At 39.8% G+C, this 22,234-nt stretch overlaps 1 protein-coding gene across 1 annotated transcript in view; it reads right to left on the bottom strand.

Annotated features, from left to right (window-relative positions):
• Positions 1 to 21,853, bottom strand: part of MOXD1 (monooxygenase DBH like 1) — a 75,044-nt gene extending 53,191 nt beyond the window's left edge. Inside the window, exons 1-4 of the mRNA XM_037136277.2 lie at positions 21,544 to 21,853; positions 3,100 to 3,246; positions 1,221 to 1,388; positions 1,009 to 1,092 (exon numbers count right to left, since the gene is read on the bottom strand). Of these exons, the coding sequence (XP_036992172.2) occupies positions 1,009 to 1,092; positions 1,221 to 1,388; positions 3,100 to 3,246; positions 21,544 to 21,807 (663 nt within the window). The 5' untranslated portion in view covers positions 21,808 to 21,853. The remainder of the gene's footprint in view (positions 1 to 1,008; positions 1,093 to 1,220; positions 1,389 to 3,099; positions 3,247 to 21,543) is intronic.
• Between the last annotated feature and the right edge of the window lie 381 nt (positions 21,854 to 22,234).

Below are 22,234 nucleotides of genomic sequence, written 5' to 3'. Positions count from 1 at the left end.
AATGTGCTCAGTGTTTCCCTCTCTGCCAGAACGTGTTGAGGTCGGTAGCCAGGGCACTGCGACTGACCGCTTTTCACAGACGGGGCACTCAGGGGCTGCAGTGAGCGTGAACCACACAGCAGCTTACCTGAGACGCACAGTTAATTACAGAGTAGACCTGCGAATCAAACCCACATATTTTCCTCTAAATTCCAGAATCTATAAGTGTGCCATTTTCTCACATCCACACTGTTTCATTGCACAGTCTGAGGGCTGACAAAGAGTTGGCAATGCTGGTTTCCAGTATTTGATGAGCACTATTTAATTCTGTCTTATTCTTCTCTGTGACCTATAATCCCACTACAGGTTAAGACAATGGATATCTTCAGCCACTGGAATGGCCAGGCAATTCCCGGCACAAAGCCAAGGACCTGTAGGTGTTTAAAAACACTTGTTCATTCACTAACTAGAGGCAAAAGTTTGGGGAGACCTATCCCTGAGAGAGTGGGAGGGACTTACGTGTCACAGGCAAACTGGGCTTGTTTGCTACATAATTCTGTATTTTGTAAATTCTGCAGAAATTCACTAATTTTTTTCTTAGTTTTCATAATACTGTATTTTTTATGAGAATATTCAGTATTTTCAATGAAGCATATGTTCTCAAACAACTTTGGTGGGGAACTTAACCTTCTTGAATATAATTTATCAATACATGAACATTTAAATTGCAACTCCAGAATTCCAACTGTAGAAGTGTTGTCCAAGAAATAACTAGAGGTTCAAATTTTACATTTAATGTGTGAAATTAGGTGAGAAAATGCAAAACAGTGGGTGCAATCCCGGCTCTCTCCCTAAAATCAATGACATTTAAGACAATGTGTGTGTCAGATAAGCCAGTTCTTTGTTCCCTAAATAACTTTCAAAGAATGAAAAATCATTTCTATATATTTTTTATCATTTTCATTTTAAGAACCACAATTTCTCCTCCATTTATACTAATTCAGTTTAGCCTGTGAGTGAGTCACATACCTTTATTACATGATGCTTCTCCTGGAACATGGGAATCTTAAACATCTGGCACCAATATACCGTACCTTTCTTTGGGATGAGGACCTGTCTTAATAAAAAGGGGACAGGAACACAAAGTCACATCCTCTTGATAGACAATTAAATACAAGTAAAAACTCTTATACACTTTCAATAAGCCCACCCCTATAGTCATAAAACCTGAAAAAACTTACGTCTTGATTTACCAGGTCAAAGTATGGTATGGCTGTAGACAACACATCGGTTTTCTCAGGATTCAATAACCGCAGACTCTTGGTGCCACGGTTGGAGTCGTGGTACTTGGGACCATCTTCTCCCACATCCTCACGGTGATAGGCCCAGATCACTCTCACGGTGCTCTCCTGGGATCAGACATGGGCACAGTTATGTCCCAGGAGAGCGCTTCCCTTACCACAGAGTTGAGTTTAAAGAGCTCTATTTGAAGCAAGATATCGAAGTGAAGGAAAAAGAATAATAATATTTGGAATTCTTAATATGCTCTCTGACATTTATTGTGTTAATCTCATTGAATCATTAACTACCCAAATAGATAAGTATTTGGGGGATGGGAGGGCGGGTGAGGAAAGAGTTGTCTGTCAGCAGGCGAGATTATGTGTTCCAAAACAGTGTGAAGGACACGGACTTCAGGCATGCTTTCATGCATGCTGAAAGTGCAAATCATCGTCATGCTAACCCTCCAAACCAGCAACTGGTAGTTACCAAGCAAATAGTCTTGTTATGCAGCAGGGATTTTAGAAAATTAAAACCTGTTTTAACACCATGGACATTTTAGGGAAATGTCCATTTCCTAAATGTCCATTCATTTAGGAAAATGAATAAATGAGATGACAATTAAAATTAGTTTCCAGGTCAGAGAAAAGTCACTTGAATGAATTTACATAAAATGCAAACACAGGAGGAACTTCTAATGCTGGGTTTGTGTATTAACCTTGAATTTATCTGATAGTCATTTTAGGAATCCTGGGACTTTCTAAGGAATTGGTCTGCTCTTCGTCTTGATTTTGGAAGCTCACTAATTTGTCAGTTACAAATCAGATGAACTGCTATTTCCCAACCAGGAGAAGTATTAGGAGACACTGGCTTCCACTCGGCAATGAAGAGAGATTACCCCAAAGTGGGGGTGTATGGGGGAGGGTTTGCTGGGGGGTAAATAAATGGCCCACTCCTCCCACACATAAAGGTGTCTTTGCCCCGCCTTTGTAATAAGAACTTTGGGAATAGACAATAAAGCAAAAGCTATTTATTTTAAAAGCTATATTCTTTCTTAATAAGTCAAATGACTATAATTATTACTCCAATTAAAGTATAATTGCACTGTATGTTGCATAAAATATGATCCATGTCTTTGCTTGTGTTTTTTCTTCCCCTTTTACTCTTTAGGATGAATGTTAATCAAAACAGCTTTAGATTTTTATATCCCTATTTTTAAAGCTTTGATACACTAAATAAAAGAGATAATTTTATTGGTCTACACAAAGTGAAATTGATCTAAGAAATTCATGGAAACTTCCAAAGTACCACATGAATTATAAAGTCTCTAAATATTAAGTTTGCATCTGCATGAAATATTACTTTTTCTATGAGTTTTGACAATAAGAAATCTTTTACAATATTTGATAGACAATTTTAATTAGTTTACTACTCATCTTGATTTTAGGGGTTTACTAAGATGCATCAGTAACAAATCTGATGAATTTATATTTACTATCATACTTCTCTCTCCTGTAATACATGTCTTCCTATCATTATCTATTGTCTATTTTCAAATATCATAGAAAGATGCTTAAAAGCATTTGTAAGTCAAATTATACACACTTTAAACAGTTCCCAAAAATTTTAGATTAACACAAAAACTGCCTTTATTGATACTTATAGTCTTAGATTTTTTTTTGTGGGTGGCTTGTAAAGAGAATTCAAAAATATTCCCCCGAAGACTCTGTGATTTCGTTATTGACGTTATTTTTAAATATTTGTTCCTTTTATTCTGTAAGGGACTTCACAACTGTAAATGTACAACTTCTTCACACGTGTACTCGCTTGGACGCTCTTTACCGTTATAGTCCTGTCATTCATGTCACACGTGTGCAGTTCTCGGGTGAATTCAATCACTGTGTGTGTGCTGTTTTCCATGGCGTACTCCAGCTGGTAGTCTTGCTGGGCATCTTTTTTCAAGTCTCTATTTGCATTTGTAAAATAATCCTGTGGAAAATATGGAAAAGAAAAGTCAGGATATCCTAAATTCAGAAGGAAAAGAATATAGATTAAGTGAATGACAACAAAATAACAGAAATTTTAAAAAGAGAGAGTATATACAGGACCTTAAAAAACTGATTCTGGGTTTGCTTATTACAAAATTCTATATCTGTAGTCATTTTTTAAGTCCTGAAAATTTCTAAGGGGCTGGAGGATCCCAACTAGGGAATCAATTGCCTGGGAAACTGGCCCATCTTTGAACTTCTGGCTCTTCAAGAAAAGACGGTGTGGATGTATAATACCATAAAGCATCCAAAGAGATGGAATGTTCCAGATGACTGAGTACTTTTCATTTATTATGCAAATAAAAAGAAGAAATTCTACATGTGAAATTGCTTGCCTCAAAATGAAGTAACTAATTTGTGGCAAAGCAAGAACCAGCCCCAAGGTCAGCACTTTTTCCACAATTTCCACAGATAGTGTCTCTTCTGCAGTTAAAAAGGAAACCCACTCTTAAGATGATGGGTTGTTCTAGTGTGAGCTTTAAAGGCATATACTCATTAAAATGAAATGGAATAAAAAATAAGAAAATAATTAGAGATAATTATTAATAATTCTTTTAATAATTACAAGATATTAAAAGATTAGGGAAGTTTCATTTTTGTGGATCAGCAGTAACTTTTGTACTAAAACTTAATCAATGGGGTGCAGATCACTTCTGGGAGGCAGACAGACACTACAGAAAAAGCATGAGCTTTGGAATCGCATGACTAGGAGCTGACCCCCATTTCTCCCCTAAATAAATGAAACAGCATATACGGGGCAAATGCCTATCACTGTTAGTGTCCATTCAATCCTTTTTCTTTCCATGCTAAAACATAGCTTTTTTCCAAAAGATTTCTCTGTGCTTTTACCATTAGCTTACTATATTGACAGCTACAAAAATCACATTGTTAATTATTATCACTTATGGACATAAATTTTGCCTTACTTATACTGGTTTTTCAGTAATCGCAAAGAGTCGATTTAGAATATACATACTGATACTAATAGTAAAAAATTACATTTGAAGAAAATATTGCTATGCTTGGAAGAGAAAAATATATTATATGAGAAAAAAATACCTTAAGCCATCAATAAATGTCACACTTCCATGGGTAGTATTTGGACTTTTTATTCCCAGTACCTTTTGAAGGTACTTACCAAGTATGTGTGATTTGCATCCAGGTTCCCAGATCTAGACATTGTGCAAACCCTGCATTATTGGCAATGCTCCGAGCCTAACCAACTTTTTCATTCCGGTAACCGCAACTTATTGGAAACATGCTATGCATCAGGCCCACTGTAAGCATTTCACAGGTAGCAACTCATTTAATGTTCACATCAAGTCTACAGGCTAAACGATTTCACAAACGAAGACACTGCAGCACTAAGCATCCTGCTCAGGCCGCACAGCTGGTAAGCAGTGGGAAAGCCAGGGTTTGACCCGAGGCTGTCTGGCCCACACCATCAGGCTCACTTCTGGGAAAGTACGAGTGAGCTCACTTTTCAGTCTCTGGAGAATATCTTTGTCAAGTTTTTCACATAAAATGTACTGTTGCTACTGCTAAAGTTGGGGTTTGTCAAAAAAGTTTTGACAACCAGTTGGGATTGTGAAAGTTGTTCAGCTGCCATATTCCTATGAAACAGTGATTTTCCCATTTTTAATTACATAGATTTTCAATATGTAAACAAAATAACAAGGCCTATGGGCAATGAGGGGTTTAGGTTCATGCAATGAATCAAGCAATCAGTTTTTGCAAACAAAAAGAATACAATACAAAATGTAATCAGTTCAAAGAGTACAATAATTATCTTCATCTTGTAAACATGTTTCTAAAGCCATTAGTCCCACAAAATATCCAGCTGGTTTGCCAATTTTCCATTTGTTCTATTTCCATTCACCAATACCAATTCCTTCCAGCTATTCTGCATTTTCTGGCTTTTCAGATAACTTAGCTCTGAAAAAGAAAATGGGAGAAGCTTTACTCAGGTCTTAACTAAAACCCTTGAGTTCATCTGCCCTGTGTAAAACACCGAGGGCTCACTATACAGAAAGACAGCAGCCAATCATGCCACGGTCTGGACTCCTAGCAAAACGTGATTGTCTAAAAGAGCTGATATCTTCAATGTTCATGAGGGGAAACATGAATGTATCTGATTAAAACTAAAATTGAAATGCAAAACATCCTAATCACTACTGTAATTCCATTGCGATTTTTTTCACATTTTTCAAATTTTAAGGCTTATTTGGAAACATAGCTTCAGATTAGCTACCCAAGTAGTATTATTAGTTGGTTACACGTCCACTTCAGCCAGGGACCTTATTAGTGCGTGGGAGTCCATGTCACTCTCTTGCTGTTTTCTCAGGAGATACCCCAAGACAAATGTCCTAAACCTTCTCCAGACAAATAGCAACATTTCCTGGCCCTCAGTTTATCATCATACATCTCAACTTAATTGAAGGAATTTCAGCAGCAATCGTGAGAGCTCTCATCTTCCTTTCTTTTTATCCTAAATAACATCTAATTCATGAAACCATAGAATATAACTCAGTTTAAAAGAAAGCCTAAAAAAGAGAAAATTAAAATAAAGAAAAGATAGGACGTGCAGAAAACAAATAGGTGTAAATGAAATGAAAGATGAATATTAAAATAGATCCTACAGACATCTAAAGGTTAATATTATGTTTGCCTTGATACATAAAACTTGGATAATTTAGATGAGAAGAACTCAATCTTTTGGAAAGACACAAACCACCAACTTATTCAGAAAACCAGATACTCTAAATAGCCCTGTGATCTATTCATGGCTAAAAGCCTTCCTACATAGAAAATTCTAAGCCAAGGTGCTTTCACTGTCGATTGTACCAAATCTCAAAGGCAGAGACAATGCCAACCCTTCACAAACCCTTCTAGGAAGGAAGGAAGAAAAGGGTGCTTCCCATCTCATCTTTTCATGCTTTGATGCTAACATTACCCTGATACCAAATCAAAGACATTGCAAGAAAATTTACAGATTACTCTCTCTCATGGGCCTACACGCAAATCTTAACAATATACATTAGCAAATAAAACCCAGCAACATAAAAAGGATAATATATTAAGACCATGCAGAGTTGGTTGAACGTTAGAAAATCCATCAGTGTAATTCATTGTATCAAAAGCCTAAAAAAATCATACAATCACCTTGATAAATGCAGAAAAACCATTGGTAACATTCATTCATGGTAAAATCTCTCAGTAAACTAGCAATACAAAAGTACTGTCTTAAACTTATAAAGGGCATCTAGAAAAACCTTACAGCTAACATCATACTTAACAATGAAAGACTGAATTCTTCCCCTCTGAATCTGGGAACAAGTCAGTCCTGGCGACAAGGCAAGAATGCCCACATTCCTCACTTCGAGAAGGCTCCACTGTTGACTGCCACCTCGGATAGCTACCTCTGTCATTTCCATCCTCTAGCATGGACATCAAAGTTATCTCTTGACACGTCCTCCTCTGTCTTCATATTTCTTCATTCTGGAATCTCATCTACTCCAACAGTTTCCAACCATCACCTTTATTCAGTATCACATATTCAAAAGCCTATTGCAAATGAGAGCCTATACTCTCATTTGCAAGCCTTATTGCCAAATCGTATGCAATATATCAAAAATTATATTTACCTTTACTCGGTGAGACTAGTTTTCTTGATGTTCTGACATGCCCTTCTCCCAGCCATCCAAATTCACAACCACAATCTTAACTTCTTTTTCTGTTACTCGCAACTCCACAGTGTCTGCTCCTATCATATCTTCCTTGGAAAAATAACCCACCTTTTGCTTCTTCTCCATGACAACTTCTCCTATCTCAGTGCAGACCACCTCCTACTTATTTCTGTCAAGCTCTCTCTTCAGAATCACTCTCGGTATGTGAATACATTTAATTCAATGGTTTATAGTACAAAATCTTATAATTTAGATTCACATTTACCTAAAATTTAGCCTAACCCAGTTTTGCAGGATGTCTATCAATTAATCTTACCATAGGATCTCTATCATGCCCCCTAAATACTCTGCCTTGTTCATACTGCTTTCATTCATTTTGTTCCCATCTCCTGTTCTCCTCACCCCACTGAGATGGACTCTGAACTAATGCCTTCCATTGAAACACTTCCTTCTCTTCCAGACCCTCCCTCCTCTAGGTAGTCTTCTTCCATCATTCCATCTGGAAGTGATCATTCCCTCTCTGGATCCTTATCCCTGTACCTGCGTTCCATGTCCAGGCAATATATTCTAGACACAGCATTATCTTCACCATGTGGTAAAAGCCTAGTCACAGAGACCTAACACCGTTAATCCATTTATAAATTCGTAACCTCAGAATAGTTGTTTACATTATAAATAGAACAAAAAGAGAGAGACAGTTTATTTTCTCACTTGCTCTCCATTATATTTACATATGGTTAAGATCGGACGTGGAAAGTGTTTAGCCAGATGCTAGGATGAATTTGGGTCTGCATGACCTGCCATGCAAACACATCTGGCACTGAACTCTGGGGATGTTGTTACAACCTTTTAGCCCCTAAATGGACATGAATCTTGTGAAACTGACATCACATTTAGAAAAAAAAGTTTATGCATGCAAATGCTCTTTGAAAGCCTTACTAGGAGGGCATTCCCTAACTTATTTTAAAGGAAAGAAAAAAAACAGTTCTAAGAGAGAAAAAACATGTTTTAGAATGTTTTCTAATGTAGAAACCATGCTTGTGAATGTTTTCTAATGTAATTTATATCCTCAGTGCCTAACAGAATGGCCTACACAGAGCAGAGGCTCATTAAATAGGTGTAATTTTAAAAGGAGCATCCTGCTTTCATTTTGCTAAATCTAAACAAAAATAAAAAATAGGAATCCAATATTCACATCTTTGTGTTATAGTCATAATTTAACTTGTTGGGAGCAAAACTTTCCCTAGTAGTACCTTACATTTTTTCTTCCTTCACCCTGTATTAATAAAAAATACATGGTCTATAATCAAATGCAGTCTTAATGCTATCAATACTATACAATAAAAATGGTTTATTGGCAAACCCTAAGAGAACAATTAGATTAGGCAAGAGGAGAGAAAAAGCACCCTCCCACGCAAAAAAAAACTCCTTGCATTCAACTATTCTTGCTTGGAGGAAGAAAAGAAGGAAGGGTGGATGGGGAAGGAGAAAAAAGAGGGAGAGAAAGAAGTCACTCAAGGGCTTGTGGGTCTTAAAAATCCTTCATGCAGATTGGCTAAACCTAAAAAAAGTATGTTCAGTGAGTTTAAAAGTTTCCTGACACTGTGACAAAGGGATGAATATAACTCAAGTGGGTAATTCAGCAGAATAGTTTTTTTGTAACCATCGTACTGGGGAGTGGGAAGCAGGGGACCGGGGAATGAAACTGACAGTAAATTATCGACCATCGACCATCGAAGAGTTTGAATAGCGGTAACATCACCTAGAAATTTATATTCACAAAACTGTACTGTAGCAGTTAGGAGATATTTAAGAAAATTTCCCAGATCATTTTTACTGATTTTCGCCTTCAGAATTAGAACCAAATGGCATCCCTTACCTCACCCCCACTCCCAGCCCCAGTGAGCAAACGGGCCCCAATGCGGCTCTACATTAAATTTACAGTGAAGGCCTTTCCTCAGCTAACTACCTAGAGTGCTTGATACTCTAGGACTTTTAAAATAAAAATAGGAATGTGATCACAGTGCCCTCTCGTTGTCATGTTGCAGTCAGCCATTACACAAATCTAATTGGATGATACATGTATCAAATGTATTGTGTATTTTATAAATATAACAACATACTAATACATAAAAGTGGGCTCCGATTAAGTCTCATTAAAAATGGAGTCTGTGAAGGCAAGAGCACTGAGGAGAACTCGGAGAGTGGTAGAGATTTTCTAAGAGTGTCAAAACATGCAGATGTTCTAATTATGTAAATATAAAAGCTGATACCCAGAAGCCACCCTTCTCTGCACTTACTCAGTTTGCAGGTTCTGTAAAGTGGAGTGTGAAGTAAAGTTGCCCTAAATCGACGGCCTTACGTGAATGTCAATCATTCTAATGCAAACCTCTGCACTAAGATCGGCTCCAAATGAATTGTCACTGAGATCATTTTTTCACTGTGGATGATCATCATAATCATGTTTTTAACTTGTTGATGTTTCTCAAAGGTAAAATATTACCTATTAGCCTTGAAAGTCAGAGTTAATAATTAGACTCCAGCAATAAAGTTACCAGTATTTTGCAGCTGTGTCATGAAAGATAGTAGTACTCCTGAAACATGTTCTCACAGGATATTTTTTCTTTTGAACATTTTATGCTTTGAAAAAATTATGAAATACATCATTAAGGTTTCCAAATGCTGTGTGGCAAGAGCGAAGTCAGCATTAGCAACAGTTGGCACTGCCCACGAAAGTGCTAGAACTGGCTGCCACGTTCCAGCGAAGACAACACACCCACAAAGCCCGCGTCTAGATTCTGCAAGATCGCCGTGACCTCTTGCTAAAAAACATGATTGCACAGATGTTAAACTGGTTCTCACTCATTGTCAGTTTTGTTCCTCTCTTGAGTAAAATCTCTGACACAGAATAGAGCTTTGACGCTGCTGTGTTAAACAGGACAAAGTGAAAACTCAGAGTGTAATAAAAGATATGAATAAACTCTGGCTCAGCCGGGAGACCTGAATGTAAGCACAGCTGCAGGAAAAAAACTTGAGAAAAATGTTGCCATCTGTCATCACTTTCTCCAACAGGTGCTTGTAGTTTTTCTTTTTTTCCCACAACTCAAAAGCCTGGTTCCTTCAAACATTTGTTTGTAATATCAATTTCTATAATAACTGTTATGGTGGTTAAATAATATTGATAGTAAAATAATAAATATTTGGGTGTTAAAGGGAATCTTTGATCCTAAAAAATCATAAAATTGTATAAGTGAACTATATAAACATAGTTTCCAGAAGTCAAGACAAGCTGATTTTAACAAGTTATTTCTTCACAAATCTTATAAATTTGAACAAAAGGTCAAAACGGAAGGGGCCTGCCTTCTGGAAACCACTTCAGATAAAACTGGAACTGTAGGTCTAATAAGAGATCTGTTAAATAGCTACCAGATACCGAAATGTGAACCCTGCTGCTTGCATTCCATTGAGGGGCCCACCTGAGCGATCCGTGCCGTAAGTTCCACCTTCTGAAAATACACATCCTCAATAATAATAAAATTAATATTCTCATTTTAATTTTACTATAATTTAATACTTTGCTACAATTATAGAGTTATCAGAGACACAGGGTAAAATTAAAATTTTGCTTCTTTAACCATGAACTTTAGTGAAAAAAGCAACTTCAGATCTTGCCATTGAAATAGGATGTCATTTTACCTTCGTCCTAAAGTTTAGATGACTTCTCTTAATTCTCTGCGATCAGTTTATGCAAGGAACACATTTTGAGAAGAAAGTACCTCACTCTGTCTTCCTCACTCTGACTCTCTCTCCCTCCCCCTCCCTCCTTCCTCTTCTTTCTTCCAACACATTGTATTGAGTCACTACTATTCCTCAGCCCCTTTTGTAAAGCCAAAGACACATGATTGCCCAGGATAGGAAACATAGTCCCCCTATAATAAAACTGATAGTTTAGGTGGGAGAGGGTACAGACATTTTTTTAAATTGAAATCACCATATAACCAAAACTGTTCAGATGTTAAGTGCTTATAGGAAAACAGAACAGAGATTACAGAGAGGCAGCAGAGGGCCTTTGGGCTGAGTGATCAAAAAGTCACTGCCGAGGCAGCGATACCTTCTTGTTCTATGAAACCAGCTACAAGTAAAAGCCAGCCACAACAAACAAAAACAAGTAAACAAACAAAAAATAAATTCCAGGAAGACAGAAGAGCTATTGGAAAGAACCTGAAGTGGGGATTGAAGTGTTCAATCCCCTCAACTGGGGATGAACATCCAATTTGATGCAGCAGACAAAAGCCGGTGTGCCTGAACTACAGTACTCAGAATGGGTAAACGCAGTGAGCCAGGACCAGATGAGGCCCCAGATGTTGTTAGAACACCTTGCATGGCAGTACAGGGAACTTGAATGCTAGGCTTAAATGAAAGTCATTCGAGCTTTAAGCAGCAAGTTGGTATATTCTGACTGACATGCAAAAAGTGTATAAACATGAGTATGCACTGCTGTGGGTACAGTGTGGAGAATGCAGAGAAAGAAGAAGAGGGGTGGTCAGGGAGACAGAAGGTGGTCCCAGTGGCTCCAGCTACAGTGGGGGCAGGTTAAAAAACCAAGGCAGTTTCATAGTTGCTAATGTCTTCCCTTCTGTTAATTTCTTGAATAACCTAAAAGCATGACTGTGGAGTAAGATTATTTTTAGCATCATACTCAAGTTGGAACACAACCTGAAGATACCTAAATCCTAGCTCCTGCCAAAGGAAGATTTCTTAAGAGATGATCATGGTATTTAATGCCTCCAGTGACAAAGCTCATAAATTTACAGCCTCACAAAAACAAATCAGTTAAGTTTCATACCTCTGCTTCCCAGAAATACCCTTTATTGTATATTAACTGGGTCTCTTTTTGTCCTTTTGGAGCCTGATAGGTGACATCTAATGCATATTTCTCGAGGAAGACAGTCCACTCGTTCAAAGACAATTATCATGTCTTTTCCACTTGTTCTTTCTCCTGGTGCAATGTTGCCAGCTGTTCCCATAACTCAGGTACCCAATTTCCAGAGAGTTCAACTGTCTTTGTAACCCCAGTTCACCCACACATTCTTCGAAAATGTTGTTCTAGAAAGTATCTTCTGGTGTGATTAGCCTGGTGTGACTGGTATAGAACAGAACACTATACCAATATCCTTCACACAAACAATAGAGTGTGTAGGTTAATACTGCATTTGTCTGTTCAGCAAGCACATTCTTTGAGCTTAAAATGAATTAATACTTACATCTTGTTCATATGAACTCTAATTAAGTCCAATTTTACACTTCTTGTGCATACACATCTAATTTTTTAACCAAATGTTTAACTTAATTTGTGTTCTCATTAAATTTTTAACTTTCCATTTTCTTTCATTATTTTAATATATCACTGTCTTTTACTGTCTTTTGAGTCCTCAGTCATTCTGCAGTCTAATGTAGCCAGTTTGTTATTAACATATTTTGAGTTTGCATGTTTAAACATCTATGATTATAACTAATTCAACTTTATTAGTCCATCTTTTGTAAAGACATTATGCAAAACCCTGATAATTACTTGCTATCATTCAGATGCACCATTTACTTGATTTCCCAATTACTGGCCCAATAAATCCAATTCAAAAGAAAATGCAGTCTTGTCAGTAAAATCTATGATTATTAAAACTGTGCTGGCCTCTAATCATTAAGGACTGCCAAGTGTTCACAAACCATCTGCTTAAAGTTTGTCCTCAGATTTTGTCAGAAATTTCTGTCAACCACCTCCCTCTATACATTTAACAGAAACCTTTTCCCACATTCAGAAGCTGGAACATATGTCTCCATGTAATCGTCCCATGATATTTCATTAAGAAATTGATTCATGACATCTTGTATTTATGGAGTACTTTCGATGTGTCACATATTGTGCGAAGAGTTTTACTTGCCTATTTTATTTATTCCTCACAAAAGCCCCATGTGTTGCATTGCATTAGCTACCTGCAACTTATTTGTTGTATAACTGGAACAGCACAGGGAAAATTTTATTGTAATAACTTTGGTGGTGGATGGCTACTACATCAATGTTGATCACGTCATAAGGTATATGCGTTCAATCACTATGTTGTATACTCGAAACTAATATAACGTTGAATGTCAACTATACTTTAATAAATAACTACCTAATGTGGGCCAGAGAGGCAGGATTAAAAGAACAACAACAACGTCCCCCCATGCATTAGATATGATTCCTTTCCTCATAAAGGAAACTGTCACTTAGAGAGGTTAAGGGGTCTGCGGAGGGCGCCTCCACGAATAAACAGCAAGCAGGGGTGAGATTTCCACAACTTCCTGCTCCTAACTGCTCAGCAGGCGTCCAGCAGGTAACACATGCACTTGCTCCTGGAACCTCAGGAAGATGTGGCAGCCCCAGCACAGTCATGAACTTGTAAAAAAAAACCACTATTCACCTCTTCTGCTACTTTTGCTCCTTCTCCCTTCTGCAATAATAGCTGTGGGGTATTTCACACCATGGGGCTTATAAGTAACCTTGGAAAAGACCAGAGGGAAAGGAAAGGCTGTGCGTTTATCTAACCGGAGAAATGCTTGAGGAGAGTTTAACCAAATGCAAAGGGAGTCCACTCTGTTACTGTTAATTCTAACAAAAGATTTTAGAGAACACTATTCTTGGCTTAAATACAGGCTGAAAATTATCTGGGACATTTCTTTATTAATGTTCCACTGATGCTCTGGTATCACATATAACATATTTTAGGCTCTGTGTGGGCAAATATTCCTGTTGCTTAGGAATACAGCAGACAGTACAAACTGAAGAAAGGTGTGTCGGTACGGCAGAGGGCTTGGAAGAAGACAGAGACTTCTGGTTCTGTGTGTTTCGAAATATATCACTACCCAGTTCTTCCATTGCTGGTCTTGTTTCAACATGTAAATTTAAGAAAATACATAGTATTATCAACTAATTCATTAAATTCACCTCACGATTGTTTCCATTCTAGGAAAACCACTTTATTTTTGTTTTTGCAAAATAATCTTAAACACCAAATGCTAGCCCGTGCTTCAGACATCAAATGGTTTGTGGAAATTGCTTTGTACAGAGACCTGCTTTGCATCCCTATGCCCTGTGCCTGGAATCTTCCAAGCTTCTCTATGTGGATTACAAACGAATTACCGTATTCTTATCAAAGAGTCTTACCACACAGGGTCAGTATTTCCTGAACTTTCCTGCACATAAAAATCACCAGAAAAACTAAAAACTATATTAATGTTTTGTCCACCATCCCTCTGCAGAGACTGTGATTTAATTGGTGTGGAGGAGAAAAGATTTTCTGGACATTAAAGATTTTAAAGGATACCCAAGTGACTCTAATGTGCAGAAAAAATTTGGAACATGTGACAGGGAAGCATCTTTCCCAGTTCTCAGCTCTCTATTGGCCCCCGCCTACCCATCACTAGACTGCAATCTGCCATAGCATGAAGCCTCCTTGGTCTTGACCAAAGGCATCCAAAGTATCAGGAGGCTGAATTTCTACGTGGTTTTATCTACCGTGAGCTTCCTTGTAGGAGTACATTTCAGTGCATAGACTTTGCCAGGGGTGGGAGAGGAGGAAGGTAGCAATTAAATTTTATCTATGAAACCAAGATTCAAAGGTTTTAGTTTAAAAATTGTCCAAAAGATGGAAATCTTCCCCAGACATATGTGGTTTTGTTGATTTAGCTTCTCAGAATCCTTAAGCTCTATAAGATTATTGAAAATGAGAAAGAACACAGAGTATAAGAGGAACACATTCCCACCTAGTATTAAGAAACTTCTATAAAATCACCAAGTCTCTAGATTAAAGCTTGGAAGACTCTAGTTGAGCCTACTAAACATCTGTGTAACAATGCCACAGAAATAGAGGAGAGTGCTCATGTGGTTCAGACACATTTGAAAAAGCACTAATTATATTTCCTCCAGGTAGGCACTCCCCTATATTCAAGGTCTACAGAGTTCTTTGATGCCCAGACCAGGTAATCTTCTTCATAGTATATAATATTTTTCATTGTAAACACTATGGCTAATCTTGCAAACAACCTTTAAAACTTGGGATAAATTATTTCCCTTTGGTTTGCTTATAAGCATCCTAATCTGAAAAAGCCACGCAGCCCCTTAGCACATCATCCTCTTTTAATTCTTGGCATAGCGCTGATCACTTTCTGGTGATAAGTGCTATGGTATTTTTCTTATTCATTTATTTATTTTTCTGGTATTTTTCTTGTTCATTTATTTATTTGTATGAGCTCCATAATATCCATAACCTCATCTCACTCAGTACTATGTTCCCAGCATCTAGAACTGTTTGATAAACCTTTAGTAAATATTGACTGACTGAATGCATGAACATGCCAACATTCTCTGTCTAGAGGGTAGCACTTTACAAAAATAGTCAAAGTCAGAAAAGATTCCCAGGCTGTGTGATCTAAAGTCTCAGGATAACATGTCTACAAAATGGGAGAAATAAGATATTGACATCACTGGGTTACTGTGAGAATTACACACTTTAAGGAGTTACCAGAATGTATGGTTGGTTATATTAAGAGCCCAGTGAATGAAAAATTGTATACTAGAAATATATACCTATGACATTTATAGTGAAACGAAAGTAGCCAAAATACAATGATTTCATTTTATCAGTTTCTTAAAACGTATTTTATTATACATGTTCTTTCACTACTAAGGAAGAAAATGCATATGATTTTTGTAAACTACAGCTTTGCTTGCAGAAGAAAGAACATCAAATTGGGATTCAGAAAGGCAACAAGTCATTTATGTAACAGCTACTCAAAACTTAAGTTTCCTCATCTTTAAAATGGGCAGGGAGTGAGAAGCAGCAAGCACAGACATGAAACATCAACATTGAACCTGTAATAACAAGAAGTGTTTAAAGACTTTCTCATAAGTATGTGTGCACATAAGATTAATAAGAAAGACCTCAGTTGTAAACTAAATTTGGTCCATTCATTATTTGTGTAGCATTCAGATATATAACCCCAGTTTTACAGTTAACAAAAATTATATGTAAGTATTTTGCAAAGTTCTCTACTAACATATTGCATGCTGTCCTTAGGAGTAGGGGTTTTTTAAATCTGCTCTAGAATTTTACAAGGTAAAAAGACATAGGTTTGGAAGAAGATTCCTGGAGAAATATTTTTTAGAAGTTCTGCATTACTTACTTTTTGAAGTTACAATAAACAGCGTTGTGAAGCATCTGTGTGCACAGTTTTTTTAAACATATGGATCAAACATTTCCAGAAACATGATGATATATAATGAATTCATTCTTTTTGCCAGCAACTTTATTTTATGATGGCTCTATTACAAATGACAATTCAATAAAATACCATTTACTTTCTTGGAAGTAGAATCTTGCCTCTCCTTTCAAGAATTCAGAAATTGCCATTGGTTGCCTGAAGCCTTGAACTCTGTTGGTCAATTCAGGTACATTGTTCCCATGGCTCTTAGGTCTGCCATTTCCTCAAGGCTGTCGTTATGAAATCATCTGCTCTGCCAGGGAGAACCACACACTGAAGACGATCACTGTGTATTGAGCATCACACTGGCCATGTGTCCGTACTACTAATTCCCAAGCATGAAGCTTGGAGAAGTCCCTCTGTCATCTGGTTATTGGGGGGCATTGTCCAAAGACTTATAAATATCTCTTAACAAAGCTCCAGCTGAGATGTGTCAGGGGTGCACACTCTCTTCATCTTCCCCTTACAGCTTTTCAATTTGCTTTCCAAACATTTCTTTGTTGCCATTGGCTGGGATGCACTTGAATGAAGCACATCATTAACCACAAAGAATGCTCACTGTTTTCTGTGATTTCAAATCAGCTCCAAGCACTTCCTCAGCTCCTCAGCAAGCAGCCGGGCAGCAATTACCCTGCTGCTGACGACTCACTTCTAATCACAGAAACGCTTCAGTTTTAGAGACAGCCAACAAGCAAGGCTGTAACAAATGATGACACATATTATGGCCTCCATTCACTAATGATTTACACCCCCAAAGGAAGAGTGAATCAATTTTTGTGCAAATTCAACAGCACATCCGACAATGCTGCCCTCTTCTCTGACTCACACAAACTGCGCATTCATCAGCCCGGATCACTTGCCTCAAATGGGGACTCACAGTTGCTAAGCGGCTCTGGTGGGGGTGGGATTGCTCTGTGTCAAAAAGGGGCAAAGTACAAGGAAAGGACATGATCCATCAAGGAAGGGAGCATTGAGCTAATTCATTGAGGAAAAAAAATGGTGAAGTTTTCAAAAGCTGACGCCAAAGGAAGGACTGCTTTCCATCGCCACCCCTGGCAGTTCTGTGAAAGATAGTGTAGAAAGTGACTCAGCAGCATCCCCCACAGAGCACGCTTCCCCAAGGGTAAACATCTGCAGGACAACGTTCCTCATTGAGTTCACTGAGATGGGCTTGGTTTCGCAACCATATTTCTCTCTTTCCTTCTCCATTTTGGTGGTACCTGATTATATACCATTTCAGAAAATATCTGTAGACAGGGTCAGAGGGTCACAAAATGGGCAGAGAAAATTCCCATAATACCTCTTCTCTGGGCATAGTAAGTCTTTTGCCCTGTAAGGATTTTTCATTATACCAACTGACAAATGCCACACTGCCCTCTAGAGGTTGACTCATTGGGTAGTTGGCAACCATTGAACACTATGGGTTGTGGAAGGTCAGAACTCATTTTGAGATGGGGGAGGAGTGGAAGGAGTATGGAATAGGAGGACAATGGAGAAATCACCAACTGTTCACTAACTTCTTACAGTTAGTGTGTGTGTGTACATGTACCAGAGAGAGAGAGGGGGAAGGAAAGAAGGTGAATAAGTAAACACTGCCTCCAAATCTCAGCAGTGTCAAGAGAGAGTGGATGCATCTAGACAGGTACAAAATTCAAAAGGAGACGGTGGCAAGACTGTAAGTACGGGTATGGCAGAATGTTTCTTCCGAAGATGGCCATACTGATATAGTTCATTCCCATGTGACCTTACAATGTGATGTTCCCTCTTAAACCCAGTGGGACTGTGACTACAGCAAAAGACACATTACATGACTCAAAGGCTAGGTTTAAAAAATGTTATACAGTTCCACAGGGACATCTCTGGATGTCCACACTTGGGACCCAGTCACTTTGCTGTGAGGACGCCCAGAAGCTACACGAAGAGGCCACACTGCCACCGCAGGACCAGTGGAGCTCCCTGACAACAGCCAACACCAAGTGCCAGTCGAGCCTTCAGATGATTCCAACCACTCCCCTTGGGGTTGACGCCAGGTGGAACAGAGGACAGGTGTCCCCACTAAGCTCTGCTCAACCTGCAGATTTGTGAGCAAAATACATGCTGTCCTTGGATTAAGCCACTATATTGTAGAGTGATTTGTTACACAATAGATAACAAAAACAATGGGCAAGGTCCCTTCTGACACCGGACGGAATGTTCATGGCACAGAATAAACCTGACCTGAAAAGGCATGGTACCCACCTCTCTGACTTTCAAGGATTCTCGTAATTGGGCGTGACACTTTATTAACATTAGCTTTTTTCCCCTCTTGGTCCCAGATGAAGCTGTCTGTAGGGTCTATCTGAACTGAAACCATGTGTGTATACGTGGTGCTTCGAACAAACTTGAATTGTGGTCAGTACTTGGCAATCAGAAGATTTTACTGCACACACACAATTAAATTTTTGTCTTGTCTCAAAAACAGAACAAAACAAAACAAGATAGAAAAGTCTGGTAATACTTGGTGTGTATCCCCACATAACAGTAAATCACTTGCAAAAACTCTGGTTTCCTCAGTCCTCCCTGCTTTCTGTTACATGACATCCTGCTTGTCCACTCTAGCCTTCTTCTGCACAGGCTGCTTGTCCTCTATGGGTATTTGGGTTTGTAACATCTATTTAGACAACAGTTTTCTACGTGGTTGGTTGGGACTTACTCGTGCACAGTTATTCAGCAGGTAACATCCCGCGTGAAGAGAAGGGTTTGATCAGGCAAATAAAATTCAGAATAATACAAGAACAAAAAAATCCCCTAAAAGTCAAGTCTGTAAAATTTAATTAAGAGAGGAGGAAATCAAATAATGGGGAAAAGTTACAGGGGGCGGTGCCTGGGAAGTAAGCTTAGGTTATCATGCAGCCTAATGCTGTCTCCAGTATCAATGGCTGCTGCACATGCAAAGAAGCCCCAGAAGCTGATGCTTTTGTTTTCTTGGTTCATGTAAAGTTTGTTCTCCCTGGAAGTAAAATTACACAGTCTCCAATTGACACTGCGTGCACTATGGTTAGGGGCTCTATTTATCTTTGGGTACACTTGCTGAGAATGCCCTTACCACACCACCGCGTGAAGACTCTCAAATAGTTTCTAGGGAGAAGATTTAGCATCAACTCTTGGCAAATGGAATCACCCAGCTTGGATGAATGAGCTGGATCCGACACATTTCTTTGATTATCAATCTTTGGTGTCTTCAACTTTATTAGAGGCTTTGAATAAATTATCTTTGAACCTAATTGATTACCATAATTTTATTGTATCTTATATGGCCTAAAATGATTAGGGTGTTTAAGGAAATTACGTAGTAGAGGCAGTCAGCCAACTAAGAAAATGGTTATCTTTATATGTGAAACTAAGGATTTTTCTTTAGGAATAAAAGTGGAAGAATATAATCCTATTTCTTGCTCATTAATTATTTTAGAAAAGTGTTCATTATAAGGTTCATCTCATAGTGATATGTATCTCCTAATTATTTTAAGAAAAGTTCTATGGTTCAAAATCAACCTAAATAGCACTTAATTAATTCTTGTGCAATCTTTATAAAGAACCACCAGCAGTGTGAAAACCCTCTTTATTCAACAAAGTCTATGCTTGTGTTGGGCCCATTATGGCATGTTGAAACAGGAGAACTCTTGGCCTTTCGTTTGATATCAAATTGAGTGGGTTTTCTAGAAATGCTACTCTTTTGGGAAAAACAATGTCAGTTATCTTTGATAGCATATATACCCTGTTTTGTGATATTAACTTAGTAAGATTCCCATGTTCCCTTCAATAGAGCATGCAGGGATAGTTACAGGGCATACTACTTTCCCCACCCTAAACAAACAACAAACAAAAACCAGACAAAAAGATCTGGTTCAAATAGTTATTCATATAAGGTATTGTCTACTTTGTATCACAGGAAAGTTAAGAGAGCTAATGAGGGTTGTGTTTGGGGTTGAATTTGTGGTTTACAAATGTAATGTCTGAGATGCTGCACCAGAAGAAAATTTATATGTCAGTGACTTCAGCAGACTGTTATCCTCATAAAACTTTATTTTATTGGAGCTGTAGAGTACTTCGTTTGGGAGGGAAGGATTAATTTATGAGAAAAAGAGAACAGAGTGGTTCTGAAGTTTTAATTGCTGTCATCTTCTTTATTTCCGGCCAACTTGCATAGGTTGGTGCCAGAATTAGGGTTCAAATTTGATGGCATCTCAGTCAGAACGTTGTAGAAATCAAACCCAGAAGTCAGGAATAAAATTACAGAGAAATGCACTTTGAAATCTATGGGGTACATTGATTTTAATATCACCAAAGCCTAACACAATGCCAGAACAGCTAGGAGTCTTCATCTGAATCAAGAGACTTTTAGCAAAGGGCAGCTGGATGAACTTTGGTAAGTAAACACGCTGTTATGTTATCGTGGAAAAGTGTCTAAATGTTGGTCTAGGTCAAAAACCGAGATGTCCAGAACACTTAACTACCTAATCATTCTCGTTATCTCACGAGTCTTTTCTCCTAGTCGTAAAGACATCTGAGAACGGGCAACGTTGCTACTCCAGCTCTTTCAAAACAAACTGCCAGCTGTCAAATTAGCTTTGTTAGCTACTAAAGTATGTGAAAAGTTTTGCAACTTCATAAGGGAATTTGCCTGGGTCACTCAGATCCTTGAATGCAGCTTCCTAACGGCTCTCAGAATAGCAAAGGTCCTAAAGGATTTTTGGAGAGTTACCTTCATCTATCTGAAGAAGCTGGCACCAGCCCCGCGCATAGGGGTCCCCAAACAGCCGTGACTATCTCAGAGTCCCTGACACGAGGCAGCAAGTCAGCAAAATGCCTAAAATTCTCCGACCCATCCAACCCTGAGAGCGGTCCGTCAGGGACCCGAAGCCTGGGTCCCTCTCCTTTCCCATCAGGGTTGAGGGGAATGAGCGGCAGGTGTGTACTTGGGGTCTGTTAAGAGGGGCGCTGGAGACGGAAAAGGACGCACAGACGCAACTCTGCCTGGAGTCGCGGTGTTCAGGTTCCGGGGGCGAAAACCCTGGGCCCAGGCGGGGAGCGGGGCGGGTGGCTGGCTGCTGGAAGCCCGGGGGTGACCGCCAGCGGGAGCGGGGCTGCGCCCGGAGAAGGCGTCCAGCCTCCGCCAAAGATCAGCCGGGGGCCCCGGGGGGCCCTCCACTCGCGCTTATCCCGGGGTAGGAACGGGACCCGGCAGGGTGTGCCCCGGGAGCGGACGCGCTTACCTGGAGGTAGGGTCGCCCCTGGGCCACCCCGCCCACGACGATGTCCGCCGCAGCCATGGCCCCGGTGGGCGAGAAGCCGAAGCCCACGTAGCCGGCGGTGCGCACCTCGAGGCGGAAGGCGAGCCGGTTGCCCCGCAGGCTCCAGCTCAGCCAGTACTTGCCCTCCGAGTCCAGGAGCGCGCGGTGCGGGAAGGTGCGGCCGGAGCCCCCCGCCGCCGCCCGGGGGCACAGCGCCCACAGCAGCAGCAGCAACCAGCGGTGCATCCTCCCGGCCTCCTGCCCGCAGGCACCTGGGCTCCCGCCGACTGGCGGAGCGGGGAGGAGGAGGAGGAGGAGGAGGAGGAACGAGGGGCGGCGTGGGGAGAGCCAGCCTGGGACCGCCCCGCCGCCCGCCGGGAGGGGCAAGACCCGCGCTCCCAACCCCGCCTGTGGGGCCGGAGTCCCGACGACTCTGGCCCTGGCCCGCCCTTCCCACCGAGCCACCTGCCGGCCCGCACCCCTGACTGGGTCAGGCAGTTCTGGATTCGGCGGCAAGGAACGCGAGGGGCGTTCTGGAGAGAAAGGAGGGGAAGGACGGGGCGATCCAGCGGGTAGGGTGTGGCACTTGCTGGGGGAGTGGGGCCCGTATCCCCGCACAAAGAATGAGAATTCATTAGACGGCAAGTTTAGCCTAGGCCAGGAGAGAAGTTGA

The sequence above is a fragment of the Artibeus jamaicensis genome, unplaced genomic scaffold (assembly GCF_021234435.1).
Source record: "Artibeus jamaicensis isolate MK-2021 breed Jamaican fruit bat unplaced genomic scaffold, CSHL_Jam_final contig_387, whole genome shotgun sequence".
NCBI lineage: Eukaryota > Metazoa > Chordata > Mammalia > Chiroptera > Phyllostomidae > Artibeus > Artibeus jamaicensis.
The sequence above is the reverse complement of the archived record's forward strand: the minus strand, read 5'-3'. Positions and strand labels throughout refer to the sequence as shown.